The 19,587-nt window shown below is 40.8% G+C and overlaps 1 protein-coding gene across 1 annotated transcript; it reads left to right on the forward strand.

Annotated features, from left to right (window-relative positions):
• Positions 1-3,842: 3,842 nt before the first annotated feature.
• scinlb (scinderin like b) lies at positions 3,843-18,664 on the forward strand. Its single transcript, XM_083889833.1, has 17 exons — positions 3,843-3,925; positions 6,471-6,657; positions 7,911-8,068; positions 9,721-9,882; positions 10,925-11,074; positions 11,518-11,613; positions 12,182-12,314; positions 12,586-12,674; positions 13,904-14,119; positions 14,215-14,336; positions 14,459-14,549; positions 15,746-15,916; positions 16,003-16,177; positions 16,906-17,021; positions 17,133-17,210; positions 17,300-17,360; positions 17,790-18,664. The coding sequence occupies exons 2-17, from the start codon at positions 6,477-6,479 to the stop codon at positions 17,948-17,950; spliced, it is 2,160 nt and encodes a 719-aa protein (XP_083745959.1). The 5' UTR covers positions 3,843-3,925; positions 6,471-6,476; the 3' UTR covers positions 17,951-18,664.
• The last annotated feature ends 923 nt before the right edge of the window (positions 18,665-19,587 follow it).

Here is a 19,587-nt window from a genome sequence, read left to right on the forward strand (position 1 = left end):
ACTTTCTTAGAAGATGTCTCATCTATCTATCAGCTCAGAGCCTCTGACAATTCAACTATTTGCATACCTTGTTGCAATGCCTCTAATGGTGAATAAAAGTGTTTAATCCGTTGTCGTTTTAAATGAACTCTTCACCAACCAGGAAAACCAGTGGTGCAAGGCAATGAGATACAAGTCCTGTGGTTAACAAAAACAAACATTTCCCAACAGAAATGTGATGCAAAATGTAAGTGTGTGTATCAAGTGAACAATCTTTGTCTCAAAATTTTCTCAGAAGTTTAATTTGTTTCCTTTTTTGTTTTTGTTTTTTAAGGAATTCTAAGAATTACTTGAACTGGACCCTTGGCTGGCTCCAGGAAGACTGATGCAAGTAAATCCTCCTTTGTTATGAAAGTTCAACAAAGACTATCCTCTGCCTCTATCTTTATTGCTTTGTGTCTTATTTAAGACAACAATGTACTTTATTGTTGTTGTTGTTATTATTATTATTATATAATGGCTACAATCATTGTTTTTTTTACCAATATCTCTCTACCTTGCTACATACAATACAGTGATATAATTGAGAGACACTATTATGACATTATTTCTCTTAAAGCTACATGTCATCAGCATAAAATCATTATTATGTCTTAAGCTGTTAGCTGTAGCTTGTGGACTGTCTGTGGAATAAGTTGCATGCATCAGTCATATCAGGTTACAGTTGCAAAGCTGTAAACCACGTGTCAAACTCAAGGCCCGGGGGCCAGATGTGGCCCGTCACGTAATTTTATGTGGCCCGCGAGTGATTTATTGGTCTTAAAAATCTGTGTCAAGATAGGTCTATGTTGCTTTAAGGCTTGCGTTGACTCTAAACTAAATTTCCCACAATGCACGGCGATTGCGTTACCCGCAAAGTGACGACATTCCGCCACTAGATGATGCATCATAATATGTTACGGAGTAGTTACCTTTACTTTACATTATATTTGGTTGCATTTATTCTGTATGACAGTTACATCTGGCCCTTTGAGGGCAATCATTATGCTGATATGGCCCTCAGTGAAAATGAGTTTGACACCCCTGATGTAAACTCAGGCCAGTGCGTGCGAGGTTTAAAACTAATGCACGCCAACCACACTCGTGGTCACACTGTGACGAGCTCTCTGACAAGCAGGTTAACCGCAGCTGACATATACTGACAGTGTTTACTGAACAAAACACAACTGATGCATTCTACAATAGAGTAACGACACATTAAAACAAGGCGATGCAGCATTCCGATCTGGGTCTTTACTCGTCACATCAGGATGTTGGCTCCGTGTGTTTTTCTGCTTTGCTGAGTGAACGGTAGACAGCAGGACGACACAGTCAAACGCAGTCACATCAGGTTCATATGACTATACCTGTTTTTTAACCTTACAGCCAACCTACGGCAGTCATTTATTTAACGTGTGTTTGCTCATGGCCTCACGCAAACAGACAATAAAAAGTAATCTGCATCTGTCACCGGAAGTGATCTAAAGTGACAAATGCCTTTCTAGACCCGTCACCAAGCAGCTGTGCAAACCTTATCTGACCACCGACCACACTCAGGATGACTAACAATAACCATTCACAGGCACTAAATAACTCCATATTTAGAGGGGTTTTTTTCACCCAAAGACATGATTCTGTGAGTACAGGTCAAACTGTCTGAGTTTTCATAAGCAATTGATGGCAAACGTTGCTGAAAGATCATTGTTATCTCCTCCCGCAGCACTGCACAATCACCGAGCAGCAGCTCACTGGCATTGACCTCTCCCTCATTAAACCAAACCTTTGGACAGAAAGAGTGGGAGAGTGTATCCTAGTTACCATTTTTATGGCATTTCGTGATTTACTTCTGTGCCTTGAGCAGTTAAGTGCAGTAAATGTATCAGGACCTGGTTCTTAATGTCTCAAATACATGTGAGTAGAGTTGTTTTGGGAACCATCTTTATTTAATCAGATTGGTCCCATGGAGATTGAAAAAAACATCTCTTTTACAGTCCTGGGAGACCTATATGTGTCATTGTACTGCTGCAAAACTCTTTTTAAAAAAGAGGTAAATTCAAATGCTATAATGTTATAAATAAAGTAGCCTCTCTTTGATGTCCTTTCTTGGTTGACAACAGCTCTGCTTTAGAGTTACACTTAGCAGCCAGTTAGCTTAGCACAGAGACAGGAAGCAGAAGGAAGCAGCTAGCCTGCCGCTGATGGAAGGTAACTACCTCGACCAACCAGCACAAAAAAAGCTCATGTGTAATACACACAAAAAAGGAAGAGTTAAAATTGACATGTTTTGGTTTTTACAATGTATGTGTAATGTTTCTCTCTGCTGCTTCCATTTTTGTTATGCTAACTTAAGCTAACTAGTTTTGGATTCCAGCTTCAAAACATTGTGGGAAGTTACTGCAGTACAAACCTATTTTCATACTGAAGCAAGAATTTTATTTGGTAAAATGTGAATAAGTCAAATTCTAAAATGTTTTCCACAATTCTGCTTTGTTTCCCTCAGTGGACATGGCAGCTCACAGTGTATTTTAAGCTTCTAATCCGTTTTGTTTTGGTTGTATTGTCACTGAGGATGTGCATGTCAGCCATTATCTGTGTGTGGCACAATGACCAGCTTGGCCCACATGTCACATCCTGTTTTAATGATTCTCGTCGACCTCCACAGTCTGGCACCAGTGTTTGTCCTGATATCCTACTATCCACACATACAGTAGAACACTGGATGACAATATTGCTGTAGTGTGGATAGCAACAAAATAAGGAAAGTTTTAATAAAATAAAGTGTACTAGCATACGTCATACTGAATTTACTTTTATACACCTGGTTTTTCTTACTGAGATCTGTCAAAAATACCTATTTAGCAAAGGTGTGTGTGTGTAAAGTGCCAGCAACGTGTATGATCAACCCCAGAATCCAGATGTTTCCTCCTTTATCTGATCACTGATCACATGTGTGAACATCTGACTGACAACACACATCTTGTTACATGTTAACATGTTTTTGTTTTGTTTTTTTGTGCCGTGAGGTGTGACCACTCAAAGTCATCACTTGTATTTAGTCAAGGTTTTGTCTTACAATTGTGTTACAAAACTGTCACGAGGAAACAAAATGTGAGAATTAATCATCCTAATCCACTTGGACTCAGCAGCTTTGCATGTCATCAAGTGATTTTTCTCAAACTGCATCATTTATTTGTTGCACCCATTAGATTTAACATGTTCTTTAGTTTATTTTATATATGGTATTTTGTTCTGGCCTTTTTCATTGCCCAGTTGGTTTATAAAAGTGTTCTACTTCTACCTGTGGGTGTGTAATGTTTTTTTTGTGTGACGTAGACAGTCTCCTCTGTGGGCATAACATGCAGGAACAAACAGGCAGTCACTCATTACTGCTGACTGGAAATGCGCAGTCTTGTCTGTGTATAAATAAACACGTACTGAAGTAGAATCTGGGTGTGACCTGTGTGAACATGCCTCCAGGTTTGAACCAGGTCTTGTACTTTGTGTAACAGGCTGTGCAGCACAGGGAGGACCTGCTGCACAGTCCATAATACTCTTTGCTGTTTCTAGTCATATTTGTTTTAATTCACACAACACTATTTGCAGATACATTTGATTGATAATGGCTTATGTTTTTTTTTTTTATTATTTTGCAGACCCTGACGACAGAGGATAAATGCTGTGTGTGGTTGCACACACAGCTGAAATCAGCATCTTTGTTGTTCTAGTTCATGTCAACCAATCAGTGACTCCTCCTCATCCTCCTCCTCCTCTTCTTCTTACAGACCCCGAATCCTCCTCCTCTTCACATTTAAGCATTAAGCTCACTCCACTCCAGGTTCACTCCCACATTTACAGCCTCCATCAGCGTCTCTGCTCCACTTTCTCCTCCGTGATTCATCTGTAAACCGTGAGTTCACTTCACTTCTCCCAGTTTACGCGCAGCTGCAGTCGCAGCGCTTGTGATTTCCATGTCTTTATAATGGACTCATCTTAATAGGATTCTCTTTCTTTCTGCCACTGCTGTTGCGCTCGCTTGTGCGGCGACTCTGTAAAGTGCGAGGGAGGTGAATTTATTTTCCAGATGTTGAGAGAGTGTTTGTTCCTTCCGCTCTTTTGTTTCCTCATTGGGCTTTTCTTTCTTTCCTTCTTCTGCAGCCATTATATGTGTGTCAGGACGATTAGGTTTAAAGATCTCACACTCTGAGAATCGTACAGTCTAAATGTAGGAAGTAGTACTGACGATGTTGTGCAATACTCAAAAAAAGAAAAGAAAAAAAAAAAAAAGATGGGTGTTCATCCAAACGATTTAATTGTGGTGGTTTTCCATTATCAGGATTACTGTGAATGGGCGTGAATCCTCGCCAGTATACAGTCATAGTGATGTGTTTTGAAGTGCCACAAGGGGGAGCCTGCATTTTTGTGATTTATTTCGTTTTTTAGGATTCTAGTTTTTACAACTTTGTTGAATTTTTTTGGGGGGGTGACAAACAATGTTTTTTTGTAAAATGGCAAAATTTTGTAATATTGTGCATATCTGTTCATACTAAAAGATATGAATCAAATGAAGATATAGAGTATAGACAGAGGGCCGTGCTTACTTTTACTTCCTTTCTTTTGCATTTACATGCAAATATGCATTTTAACGTATATACCTACAGTGAACACTATGATATAGCCGTGACAGAAAGGATAAGCAGGTTGAGTCTCTGTGCAGCTTCATTAAAGATGCTCTCCCCAGCAGACGTCTCTGCACTGATCCCCACTGACCCCACAGCGTTATGTCAACAGCAGTGCATCTGCTTCCAGACTCTTAATGTCAACACACAACGGGTCTGCAGGTTTGTTCATGATGCAGCATTCATCGATCGGCCTGTTACAGAGCCTCTACTGTACTGGGTGTGTTTTCCTGCCTCTGCACAGAAACCTGAGCCAAATTAAACACACGCTGTAATAAACATGTTGGCTTCAGGTGGTGGTGGTGGTGGTGGTGGTGATGATGTTTGCTTTATCTTTGGTGTGTCAGGTGGTTTTGTGTAATAATGCCTTATCTGCAAATAACACAGTGTACACACAGTGATCAGGCGGAGGGCATAGTTTAAATATCATATGTCAGAGGGTTTAAGTATACGGCGTGCAGGCTCCTGTGGGTGGCAGTAGTGAGGTCACAATCTGGCAACCTTCATGGGACAAGTTGGAGTTTGAATAAAAAAAAGGTGGAAAGAAGGGAATGCTACTGCTCCAAAAATCTGATTGTTCAACAGTTTGAAGGGATAACCGCTTCTGGTCCCCGCCCGCCTCTGCGCTGCCAGAAACGCTCCCTCAGTCAAGTCTGACAGTCATCCATAACAGAACCAATTTTGCCCTGGAGCTTTGTCTGTTCTGTAGAGTTATATAATATAAATGGGAAACCACCGTAATGATCAGTGCATGTGATCGAATGAGAGATTTGACAGCTGCAGCAGCAGTGGCTGAGTAATTACATGTTTAGGAACAAGCTTTTCTGGTTTCAACTATGCTCAGTCTATAAATGGCACTAAGTCTCTTTTCAACACGACGCCTTTGTCTCAGCTTTTACTTTCTTCTCTAATTAAACAAGGGCTGCAACTATTGATTTTTTTCATTAATCGATTACTTAGTTGATTATTTTCCTCAATGAATTGAGTAACCGTTTGGTCCATAATTGGTCACAATGATGTTCTCGAATGTTTTGTTCAAAAACCAAAATGATTCAGTTTGAATGATTTCTTTGTTTATACGGTATGGAGCAGAGAAAACAAACAAACCCCCACTGAAACAGATTAATTCATTATCAAAATAGTTGACTGTTAGTTAAGTAATCGGTTAATAATCGAGTAATTGTTTCAGCCCTATATATCAGGACACAACTTTATTTATACCCAAAGGTAGATTTGGTTTACAGTGAAGTGAGTTGGCTTCCTCCACACACACACACACACACACACACACACACACACACACACACACACACACACACACACACACACACACACACACACACACACACACACACAAACACTTGATGCACATGATGATAAAGTGACAACATTTATCCTGAAAGACGGGGATCAAAAGAACAGTGCGAATGACATGGATTAAAAAAAGATGCGACAGACAGTTGCTGGGATTTTTTAAACACACTGATGGTTGCAGGAACAAAGCTGGCGATTATGCAGACTGGTAATTTGTATCTGCGGCCTGATGAGAGAGGCTGAGAGGGAGTCATCTTTCAAAATGGAACCAGCCGTCCTCTGTAACTGTCTGCCTGTATAGGGATTCTTGGTTAAGCTGTGGCTTTCCAATGAGCCTATACTAGACCAAGATGTTATCACAAAAAAGAACTGCTCCTCCTCCCTCATTACATCCTCTCTCATCTATATGTACATGTATCTGTCATTTCCCCTCATTGTCTCTGTCGTCCTCCTGCCTTTCAGGTCATCATGGTCCACCACAAAGAGTTTGTGAGTGCAGGGAAGGAGCCCGGGCTGAAGGTGTGGCGTATTGAGAACCTGGACCTGAAGCCGGTTCCCAAGGCGCTGCATGGCAACTTTTACACCGGCGATGCTTACCTGTTGCTCTTCACCACCCCAGCACCTTCATACTGCATACACATGTGGCTGGGTAAGGCATGAACACAGACACACACACAATATAAAATATCATCACTTGCTGAGTTCCTCTTTGTCTTGCTCAATGAAAAGATGTTGTAATAGCTGTTTTCAAAACAGGGGCAGTCTTGAAATGATCCCTTGAGAAATAATAAACAGAGTCGGTTACATCTGTGTATTTTGATATTTGTGGCTTTGACGTGACACTCTATCAAATGAGGCAGTGGAAGTCTGTGCTGAAAGAGCCCTCTGCTGAATGAGCTGCTGGATTGTCACTCCACTTTGTGAGATTCCTCTCTGCAGAGTTCCCACAGGTCCAGTTTGAAGAGCATGTGCAGCGACACAAGTACTTTCCATGCTCTGTTACCTAACAAAAATGGAGGCCTGAGCAAAACCCTGGCATGACTCACACATGGAATATCCCTGTTCATGTTTGTCCCTGTCTGCTGCCAGTTTTCCTCCTGTGCCGTTGCACAGACACACGGGTCCTTTTTAGACGAGAAAGTAATTATTCCCTGTTAGTCATGTTCACTGTTATGAATGACTTTTATCCATGATTTGCGGCATCTGTCAGTAATAATAGGATACAAAGTCGCTGTGCTGCAGCTGTGGTCGATGTGACTCAAAGACTCCAGTCTTAACTAAGAGGTCCCTTCAGGTCAGCACTGGAACTAAAGAGGGGCCGTTTGCTCTGCTAATGTAAAGTTGGTTAGTTAGTTAGTCAGTTTGTTTGTTTTCAAAGTTTCTGTACATTTGCATGTCTCACTTCACATGCAAGGCTGAAGGTATCAGGATTCTGCTGAAAAGGCCTTTATTGCATTTCATACTTTAGAATCTCCTTTGTTTGTTCAAAGACGCTGTTTTGCCGGCTTCCTGCAACAGCGCGAGTGAAATTACTGTAATAACCACATGTTAACCACATCGTCTGTGATACGCTCTGTGTGTTAAAGGGGTTAAATTTGCCTATTGCTGAAAGTCTGGATAGCCATTATGTGATCAAAAGTGTGTTTTCTATCAATTGTGAATCCAAGGTGTCTGAAATGTTCTATAGTCTCTGCTGATGATGATGGGGAGGGTGAAGGTGGTTCTGCTCACACCACTGGGCCGAATGAGAAACTATGTTGTGATATTTCTGAATTGAGTCTGTGTGTGTGAGGAGGAGGCCAAATATAGAAGAAACCCGATCCTTGGAGAAACAGGCCTTTAATGATTTCAGCAGGAGAGAAATACAGCACTTGAGTTCACTAACATGTCCCGTCTGTGCAGGAGACGAGTGTTCGCAGGATGAGAGTGGATCGGCAGCCATCTTTGCCTCGCAGCTGGACGACTTCCTGGGTGGAGGCCCGGTGCAGTTCAGGGAGGTGCAGGGGTTCGAGTCCAACATCTTTCTGGGTTATTTCAAGGCATCAGGCCTCAAGTATCAGGTGAGCTTCATTCTGTCAGAGACAGATAAACACTGGTGCTGCGGTTTACTGTGCTGTGTATTTTGGGCCAATTGTCTCTATGATGGCAAACAGGATACCAGATGAACAACAGTGCAAGCATGTTTGTATTCTGATGTTTGCTGTTACAACCAAACAGAATCACTAATTAATGACACAGATGAGGAGAAAGAATGTGTGTCATAACTCTCTGTGACTTACACATATTGCCAGGGTTTAATGATTATCAGCAACCCATGAACTTTGTTGGCAGAGAGGCTCTCTTGCAAGGTCTGAAGTTCAGAGGAAACACAACATTCAGCTTTTGCTATTCACATCTCAGGGTGTGTCCGGCTGACTGACTAAGACTGGTAACCGAGTCAACCAGGCTTTTCAAAGGAGAAGTTTGGAAAGACTCACGCAGAGCTACTTTTACCAGCCATCTGTTCCTTATTTCCACAGAGACCATCCAAACCAACCCCCCCCCCCCTCCTGGTTTTAGTTGGATGTAATTATCCTACAGACTTGTTTACTACTTTTTTGCAAAGCTTAGAAACAAAGTCTCACACAAAGTCCACACTCCAGTTGACGCACTCTCGCGCACAAAGACTTTCAGCAAAAGAGCGAGAAGCGGCCGTTATCCTCATTATCCTTTCATAGTTTTGGTAAATTCATCGTCAGGAAACAGTTTTTCCATTAGAATAAACAGTGCCAGCATTGTTTCCATGGAAAGTTTTACTGCCCCTCTCTTTCTCTCTCTCACACAAAGGCACAAACAGCATACATGTGGTTTCCATTTTGAGATCTGAATAGCCACTCCTCCACATGCTAACTAGACTCTGTGCCTTTGAGGGCAAATGCTCAAACCTCAGTGGACATTTTAAGAAAGAAGACATCCCCTTTTTTATTTTTGTTCTCATGAAATGTCAACAGGGTTGATGTTTGCTTTAGTTTCTTCATGTCTAGAGCTCTTCAAACACCATCAAGCCTGTTGTTTATTTGTGGTATTTGATTTGCATGTCTTGCAAATACCTGTTTAATGGCTTCACAAAGAATGGCACATTGTGAGAACATCCAGCCTCCAAGATACATGATCCTCCTTCCGTTCATGCGCAGACATGCTACATTTTTTTTCCATTTTGAAGTTTTATTGGTTGCATAGCTGTGATTCATAATCTGCAAAGCAGAATTTACAGCCCTTTGTCTTTTGTGGCTTCACACTGTTGGTGTACAACTCCTTTCACTTTATATAGCTTATATTCTCTGTCATATTCTGGGTTGTGAAGACAAGCAGGAATTACAGGAAGTATGGAGAAAAAAAGCTGGTGTTGTTTACATCCGTCTGAGTAACTGATTGGAGTAACATCCTCCCACATTGGGTCCTCTAGTGCGAACTAGGGTTTTGAGACTCCAGACCAGAACCAGAACCAGAACCAGAACCAGAACCAGAACCAGAACCAGAACCAGAACCAGAACCATTTCTGTCTGAAAGCTCTATCTGTCACCTGTCTCCACATGACTGTTTATATGTCCTTCAGATCATGACTGTTCGCTAAAACACTCATGGTGTAGAATTAGTACACAAGCTGTGCTCACAGTCTCCTCTGATTTCAGGACAATTTCACCTCATTCATGTTCTTATTATTTTGCCACAGAAAGGGGGCATGGCCTCAGGTTTTCAGCATGTGGTGACCAATGACATGAACGCGAAGCGGCTGCTGCACGTCAAGGGTCGGCGGACCATCAGAGCAGCGGAGGTGGAGATGTCCTGGAGCAGCTTCAACAAGGGCGACTGCTTCATTATTGACCTGGGGAAGGTGAGATCCGTCTATTTCAGGTCATGTTATTTACCCTGTCCTACGGTATCTTTGTGCAAGAGTGACTTTATGACCACAAACCCTAGTTTGGAGACTGTATATATATATATATATATGTATATGTATATATATATCCATCCATATATATCCATCCATCCATTATCTACCACTTTATCCTCCACTGGTGGGTCGCGGGGGTGCTGTGCCCATCTCAGCTGACATTCGGCGATAGGCGGGGTACACCCTGGACAGTTCAGCAGTATATATATATTTATATATATACATGTGTGTATGTGTATATGTGTATATGTGTGTGTATGTGTATATGTGTATATGTATGTATATATATATATATGTGTGTATATGTATGTGTATATGTATACATGTGTATATGTATGTGTATATGTATATGTGTGTATATATATATATGTATATGTATATGTGTGTATATATATATATATGTATATGTATATATACATGTATATATGTGTATATATATATGTATACACATATATACATGTGTGTATGTATATATATATATGTGTGTATATATATATATATGTGTATGTGTATATATATATATATATATATGTGTGTATATATATATATATATGTGTATATATATGTGTATGTGTATATATATATATATATGTGTGTATATATATATATATATATGTGTGTATATATATATATATATATATATGTGTATATATATATATATATGTGTGTATATATGTGTTATATATATATATATGTGTGTATATATATATATACATATATGTGTGTATATATATACATATATATGTGTATATATATATACATATATATGTGTATATATATACATATATATACATATACATATATGTATATATATACATATATAAGAATTGCTTTAGTGTCTGCTGGCCCCTGAATACTGGTTCTTTCAGTGTCGATCCTCTCCTAATGTTTTCACCAGTGGCTCCAGTGGTCACCAAATCCTCAAGGACTAAAATCTCTAAAACTTTCTAACATCAGTTTCCTGTCATTTGCCTTGGTGCAGCACGTGTATCAGTGGTGCGGCAGCGAGTGCAACTATTTCGAGAGGCTGAAAGCCTCTGAGGTCGCCATCGCCATCAGGGATAACGAGAGGAACGGCAGAGCTGAGGTGCACATGTTGGACGAGGGGGAAGAGCCGGCCGAGGTTCTAGAGGTGATGCACTCTCACATGCATTCCACAATTTTTTTTCTCCCTTTACGGTTGAATCTAATTTATGCAGTGAGGTTTTCACACCAATCACGATCTCTCTTGAGCAGAGGCTATAACTGCTTTTGATGCTCAGTGTGGGAATGAGCAGACAGAATGCTATCCTTTGTAATGTGCTGCTCATTTGCCAAGTCTGTGCCAAGGTGGCATTATAAACACTTCCTTTATACCAAGAGAGGAGGGTAAACTCCAGAGAGGCCCATGGATAGAGAGAAGAGTGTGGTTTAGATTCATACAGATGAGTTTTAATCAAAGAAAAGCTGAACAGTCTGTAAAACAAACATCAAAGCTGTCGGCTGCATTAATACACAGTTACAACTTAAACATAACGGAAGATTTGACTATTGGAGGAACACAGTAATGAATTATTTCCTCTGGTTGATGTATAGGCTTTGGGTCCCAAACCCACTATCGCTACCAGCAGCTCCCAACCTGATGATGCGAAGGTGGACACCTCCAACAGGAAGAAGGGCACCCTCTACATGGTGAGTAACACAAGTGCAGGGTTCGTACGGTTCACACTTGTCTGCTTTCACGGACACAGTGGACATGCACACATATTAGAATTATTCATCAATATGTGAATCACTAATCATTATTTAAAACCTCATATGCAGCTCATACTGTTTGATAGACTATGTGCTGAAACAAATGAATAATATTTAGTGCTGTCAAATGTTAACACGTCAACACCGTTTAACGGCGCGAACGTTAACGCGCGTTAATGCATGACACGTTTTCCATGACGACTGACCGGGAAAAGACGCGCGTAACTTCCTGTTTACGTGACTCCTGATTGTTAAAATGAGTCTCTAAAGTAGCGCTAAACTTTAAAAACAGAGGCACATATACGCAGTACACAGGTACGCTGGTTATTTGTAGCGTAACTGGAGCGTGTAACTGATAAACGGTGCCTGGTATTCGATGTCGCGGCACGTAAACATGACGTCATCCGCGTCTTTTTCCGGTCAGTCGTCATGGAAACGTGTCATGCGTTAACGCGCGTTAACCTTTTGCACAACACTGATAATATTCCATCGCTCTGTTTTCCAGGTCTCGGATGCGTCTGGTAACATGAAGGTTTCAGTTGTGGCTCAATCCACTCCCTTCAAACAGACCATGCTGTCTCCTCAGGAGTGTTACATCCTGGACAATGGGCCGGACAAGATAATCTTTGTTTGGAAAGGTACCAGCACTGTGTTTGCACTTACAGTACGCGTGCCTCCTTATCATATGTGACAAGAAACACAACAGAAACATTGTGGTTGTGATGCCTAATTATGCATTTATTCAGGTAGGTACTGGCAAGATAGAATGATTATCTGTTGTAACTACATTGGCATTCATTCTTGTCTGTGTTCAGATCAGCCTTAATTATTATTAATATTTTTAATATAAACATTATTCTGCAGATTTATGGGTTTCTCATCGTATCCTCCTTGTTTGGCTTTAACCAGGTAGTAAGGCCAGCGTCCCAGAGCGTAAAGCTGCCATGGCCACTGGTCAGAAGTTCATCAAAGACCATGGATACTCCAATAAGACACAGGTAAAGCAAACAAGAACATGCTCTCGAGGACTTTATTGGGTACACGTGACACTTGGAGAAGAAAGTGGTGGCAGCTTTGACAGTTCAGGAAGGTCTAATGCAAACCTGAGCGGTAATTTGAGTTCTTGTTTATTGCTTATTCATTTGGATCATCAGTGGCTGCCACACATATAGGAGCCACACACATAAATCATGCCTCATGATATTAAAACCTTTTAAAGCAAATAACACACACATATATACACTACCGTTTAAAAGTTTGGGGTCACTTAGAAATGTCCTTATTTTTTGTCCATTTCCAGCAACCATCTCTCCAGTGTTCTAATGGTACATTGTGTTTGCTAATCGCGTTAGAAGGCTATTGGATGATAAGAAAACCCTTGAAAACCCTTGTGCAATTATGTAGGGGCAAGGGCAAAATGATTATTTTGACTAAAAATTGTTATTTCTAATCTTGTCAATGTCTTGACTATATTTTCTATTCATTTTGCAACTCTTTTACAGGTGAGCCCAAACTTTTGAACAGTAGTGCACACTTGCATGTAATAAATAATAATAACCATTATGATTGTTATAATTCAACAGTTTAACACACACATTACTTCATATAATAAAATAAATTATAAAATAAATTAATAAACTTTAAAAAGGTTGTCTTGCCAGTAGGTTGTAATTTATTCCACACTGCGATCGCTCTATAGTTCAGTTCTGGGGTTTTGTTTCATCAGAGTTGTCTTTCTATCATTTTGAACAAGTCTGGTCAATCTCCTCTTATCTCTGGCATCATGCAAAGCATTTTTGCCCAGAGGACTTCTGCTATCTGGATATTTCCTCTTCATCCTCCTAAACACAAAAGTGGGTGTGTGTGAAAATCCCAGTCAATCAACAGTTCATGAAACACTCACACCAGCTCTACAGTAGGGCTGAACTATTAACTGAAATTATATTGCAATACAGCCAGGCGCGGTATTTATTGAAGCCAAAATGTGTGTCAAAATATTATTTTAGAGTCATTATTGTCTTGATCTATACACATCTTATTCTACAGACTGAAGGAAAACATGTTTGTTTCTCACAGGTCTGCACAAATGTATGTCAAAATCGACGATCGGGTCGTCTTGACCATGTCCACATGCCTAAATGCATGGAGTTGCTCACGTATGATTGGCTATTGAGCCTTGAAAATGGAACAAGTCAAACCTCATCTAACAAAAGTGTAAATTCAACAGATCCAGGTACTTCCCGCTGGAGCCGAGACAACTCTGTTTAAGCAGTTCTTCTTCGACTGGAAGGACAAGGACGAGACCACAGGCCCCAGTAAGGCCTTCACCATCGGCAGCATTGCAAAAGTCAAACAGGTGCCGTTCGATGCCTCAACCTTGCACACCAACAAAGCGATGGCGGCTCAGCACAACATGGTGGACGATGGCAAGGGCACAGTCAAGGTGTGATCGTGTTTTAAAAAAAAAATAACAGGTGACACCGGTAAAAGAGTGGGGTTGGTGAGTGGTGTGAAATGGTTGTGGTTCTGGGCTTTCAGATCATGCGCGTTGAGAATGGTGATACAGTGCCAGTGGATCCCTCCACCTACGGCCACTTCTACGGTGGAGACTGTTACCTCATCCTCTACACCTACAAACTGGGACACATCATTTACACTTGGTGGGTGAAAAGAGTGTAGTCACGCACGCACGCACCCACGCACGCACGCACACACACACACAACACAAATATGACCTGACTCAAGTGAAATCATCCCATGTGTGTGTGTGTTACTGTGTCAGGCAGGGCAACAAGTGCACTAAGGATGAGCTGGCAGCTTCAGCTTTTCTCACAGTGAGACTTGATGACTCAATGGGAGGATCCCCAGTTCAGGTGAGTGCTCCTTAAAACAAGTCCATACCAGTACCTTTGTGATGAGGAATATCAAACATCACAACAACACGAGACTTGTCTGTGGCCTAAGAATGCAGAGATAGTGATACACAATAGACAATTTAGGCGTTATTATTACAGTGATAATTTTTATTGTTTTAAATGGGAAAAAGGAGGATGAGAACACAAAAGCCTGAAGACAGTTCGAGTTAATTAAGTTATTAAATGAGCTAACCTGAAATAACATTTGCTTTCTTCAAAATTTGCTTATTTCTAATTGCGCCCTGTGGCAAAGACTTGTTATGATCACTGTGGGTAGTGCTGATGAGGCTTCAGTGTCACTGTTTATCGCAGCTAGTGGGACTTTTGTTCTATGACAAATATAGAGCCTTTACTAACCAGCAGGGGGCAATGTCGCAACAAATTTTATTTAGGGCCCAAGCACCAATCGATGCAAATCTTCAAAGGAATTGAAAAGTAACCTAACTATGATAAATGTGGTGCTACAGCAAATCACCCAATAAAACATGAAGCGCTTTCTTAATGATTTTGTTCTTCAAGACACAGGGAAAACCTGCTTCTGAGTCAATAACAGTTAAAAGTCCGTCCCACAACAGTAATGAAGACATGCAGCGGTTTCAGACGTGTCTTACGATCAGCATTACCTGTCCAAAGAGAAACAGTTTTTTTGTAAATTGTGCACCTACAATTTGAAATGAGCTGCAGAAGGATCTGAAGCTTTGTGAGTTAATCTCACTCACTGTGTTTAAACTTGAGGAAGATTCCCTAAGATCTCTCTGTTATTAGTTGAATTAGTCATGAAGTGAATTCTTCAAATGTTTACTTTTTGGTTTTCAGTTGTCTGGCAACTTTCTCGCCCTGGTCTCCCTTGGTCTTAGTTAAATAAAGATTAATTAAATTCCTTAAAATGTAATGAGTAAACAAATCAATATTTGTTTTTGCAAATTCACTGCAATATGCAAAGTCATTTTTGGGGGGATTTTCCATGTATTTTAACTGCTTCTGCTGGTAAAAATAGACAAAAAATTAAATGAAAATGCCAAAATGAAATAGTAACCTATCTCTACCAAGAGTATTGACTTCTTATTACTCGTTACTTGTATAATCCTCATTTGTTACACCATTCATATATCATGCACCATTTCAGTGAGACTTTTTAATGGCTTCATTCACAGGTGAGAGTGACTCAGGGTCAGGAGCCTGCCCACCTGATGAGCCTGTTTCAGGGCAAACCCATGATCATCCACAGCGGAGGCACATCCCGCTCGGCTGGACAGACTCAGGCCAGCAATACTCGTCTTTTCCACATCAGACAGAGCTCTTCCGGTGCAACTCGGGCTGTCGAGGTGACCTGTGTTCATAAATGTCCCTGCGTCCTTGACATCGTGCAGAGAATGCATCACTTCTCACCCGCTTGCATGCGTTTCCACAGGTCCAGGCCTCTGCGTCCAACCTGAACACCAATGATGTGTTTGTGCTGAAAACCCCAGCATCTGTGATTGTGTGGAGAGGCATGGGAGCCAGTGACGAGGAGAAGACAGCTGCCAAACATGTTGTGGACTTCTTTGGTGGCAGTGCCAGCCACGTGTCAGAGGGCAAGGAAACAGGTGGGTGTCCTCCAGAGACGGGGGGACTCAAATCTGACTTAAGTCACACATTTAAGGACGAGTAAAATGACTCGAAATGACGGCGTTACCACAAGTCACTTGTGTTAACATTACACGTGACTTGCTTGTGACTTACTCCCATCTTTAGTGTCCTCTGAGCCTGAGGAATATTGAGGGACTATCTGATTGATGGCTTTTCCTTTATTTTTCTGGCAAAATTCTAAATTTGAGAATTATGATGGGAATATTAGTTCCACTGAGAACTGAATTGAAATGAAAATGAGCTGCTATGAGTGCTGCACTTTCTGTTTTTCTGTTGGATACACAGTTTGTCATTTCTACCACTAGAGGTCTCTCAATCAAAACAATAACAAAAGACACAAAGTTTGATGATATCAGGAAGCAGCATAGGACCATGGGAATTGTTGTCTTGTTTTTTTCCCTGCATTGGCGCTTCCATTAGAGACAAATACACACAACAACAACACATTTGCTAACAGGTAGTAATAGATAGGGGTTTGCCCTGGTATTTAGCAGAGACACGTCAAACAGAATGATGTTCCTTAAAAATGAAAAAGTCCATTGAGCTTGAATAGAAATACTGACGTCAGTCTAATGCAGAAATATAATGATAGCCATATTAAAACTTTCTGGTCTGGTTTTGGACAAAAAGGTACAAACAGACAATGACTTACTTTCTGCTCCATCGATTGTTGTTTCTTCCCCAGGTGATTTCTGGTCTGCTCTTGGTGGCAAAAAGGATTATCAGACGTCCAAGAGTCTGCAGAAAACCGTTAAACCCCCACGTTTGTTCGGCTGCTCCAACAAAACTGGAAGACTTACTGTAAGTCACTGAGTTTGATAAGAGTAAGAGTTGTTTCATGTGGCATGTGATGTGCGACGCCAAGTTAATGTAGTATACAATACAATACAAATGCATGACATTGTCTCTCAGGTTGAAGAAGTACCAGGAGAATTTACTCAGACAGATCTGGCCACTGATGATGTCATGATCCTGGATACTTGGGACCAGGTAGGACGATCTCTGTGTTTTGATTTGTGATGACTTAGATGATCAGTAGATTATGTGACTGACTCTGAGTGTGTCTCTCCTCTCTGCAGCTCTTCCTGTGGGTCGGCAATGACGCTAATGCAGAAGAAAAGAAAGGAGCTCCTAAAATTGGTTGGTTGCTCTAAAACTCTAAAATCACAGACATAAAAAATGCGGCACTTGGATTAAATTGGGCTGCTTTTTTAGTTTCATAGATGTCGTAGGCCTAGAAGTTTTAACAAAGCATCACACACATTCACTCCACAGTAAAACTATATGAAGGAATTAACATTTCAAACGCTGTAGCTCTAATTTGAATGCTATAAACAACACAACATTTTAAGAAAAACTCTCACATTAAATTACCTTGTACACGATTCTTTGTCTCGTAAGAGGAGAGAGTTAAATTGCTCAAAAGCTTGCTGCCATCTAGTGGGTGCTTTAAATACAACACAATACCTCCATCAGAAAAGTGGCAAATGAACATTTGTACATTATAGTCAGTTGTTGTGTCCTCACTTTGTCTCATTGCCTGTCTCTCTTTACTTTCCCCTGATACAGCACAAGAATATGTCGAATCAGACCCATCTGGTCGCAGAGGCATTCCCATCACCACCATCAAACAGGGAGCAGAACCTCCCACTTTCACTGGCTGGTTCCAGGCCTGGGATGCTAAGTTGTGGGACAAAAAGCCAATGGACAGACTGCGGTCACGTTTCTAAACACAAAATAATCCAGGCTTCTCATCCTAGTCCATATTGTCACGCATCCTGCACTTCCCGTTCCCACATCATTTATCTTACCTCCAATCCGCATAAGTGCCAAAGCCAATATGGTATCGCTGTATAATCAGGTTGAATGGCTGCCTCGATGCCTTTGTCTCTGCACAGAGCACTAAACCTCAACAACTGGAGGTAGTAGCACATCAGGAGTCAAACGACTTCCTCTTGTAACATCATCCTGAACTGATGTCTATCGGTGCTCTGTGTCCAACAGCTTACTGCGTGTTACATGTTTACCAAAACCCCACTGAGGACCTAATATGCTTAGGAAATAGGAAGCGAGGCCATTTTTGACTATTATCCATTGCTGTCTGCTCACTGTCACAACGGTGTATTTGTATTCAGAGGACACCATCATGCTTTTCTCTGTCCGTAGTGCATTTTGGTTTATCAAAATGATGGCGTTTGTTAGATATTGTTTACTCGATTTCCACTCCATGTCGACATGTGTTGTGTCTCACGATCGGTTGTCGGAGTTCTGCAGAACTATTAGAAGTTCAACGCTGCATGTTTTTCCAATAATCATTTTCGGTGCTTGTGAGATTTAGAAGACGTACAGTAAGTACAGTGGCACACACGTGTCGGCTTTGTTATTGCTCGATTAAATGACCCTGAAATGCTCGCGTGGGTGGCTTTTAAATAAAACTCCAAAGATTTCAATGCTGTTTTTTTCTCTTTTGAACATTTTCAAGGCTAATAAAAAAAAGTATATCATTTGAAATATTACAGGACAGGAGGTGGTGTCTCTCTGGAACAGAGGATGGGATCCTGGTGCAGCTCACAGCATCTGCCTCAGTGTGAAATGACATGAAAGCTCAGTTCACAGCTGTGCTGTTGTACAGGATGTGGCAGCACATGTTTCCTTCAGAGAAAAACAGGAGCCAGCATTACAAAAAAGCATGGGAAAGTCCTGTATTGAAGACTTTTAAATGAATGCATGAGTACAAAATAGGGATTGAACGCTGATCCAGTCCAGTAGTGTCTTTGTACACAGTGCAAACCCATATGTTGGGCTTTTCCACAGTTTTAACAATGCCGCAGGAGCAAAAATAAATTATCAATACTGACTGATTTTAAAATGTTGATCATACTAATCCTTTGTAGCCATATCATCAGCCCTGATATTAACTCCTACTGCATCTGATTGATCTAGCTTCTTCAGGACTTAATATTATTAAGTATTAATAATAGTATATATACTTATTTTATAGAACCAGATTTTGTGCGATTCCACTAAAAATCACAAGATTAAGTGACAGCAAGATCTCAGATGCAAGACTGTACAAGATGTTTAAAAGCCTAGAGCATAGAACTAGAGATCAAATGACGTGTCCTCAGACCTGGACCAGAACCACACACCAGCTGAAATAGAATGGGGAAAAGCCCTGTATGTAGTCCAGGGCAGGCCCAGGTGGACCCTGATTTATACTCTGTCACACAACACAAATTTCTGTCTTGTAACCGTATAAGTTCCTTGTGTCGCAGTCACAAAGCATGATCACTGTCTCTATGTAGATGTTTTGTTGCTCTCCATTACTTCAGTACCTCTTATCTATTCCTCCCCAGTTACATAAAAG

The sequence above is a fragment of the Microchirus variegatus genome (genome assembly GCF_963457635.1).
Source record: "Microchirus variegatus genome assembly, chromosome: 5".
Taxonomy (NCBI): domain Eukaryota; kingdom Metazoa; phylum Chordata; class Actinopteri; order Pleuronectiformes; family Soleidae; genus Microchirus; species Microchirus variegatus.

Coding starts and splice junctions, on each gene's coding strand:
- scinlb (XM_083889833.1), top strand. CDS start 6,477: ATGGTCCACCACAAAGAGTTTGTGAGTGCAGGGAAGGAGCCCGGGCTG. Junction 17,022..17,132: donor ACAAAACTGGAAGACTTACT/GTAAGTCACTGA, acceptor ATTGTCTCTCAG/GTTGAAGAAGTACCAGGAGA. Junction 17,211..17,299: donor TCCTGGATACTTGGGACCAG/GTAGGACGATCT, acceptor TCCTCTCTGCAG/CTCTTCCTGTGGGTCGGCAA.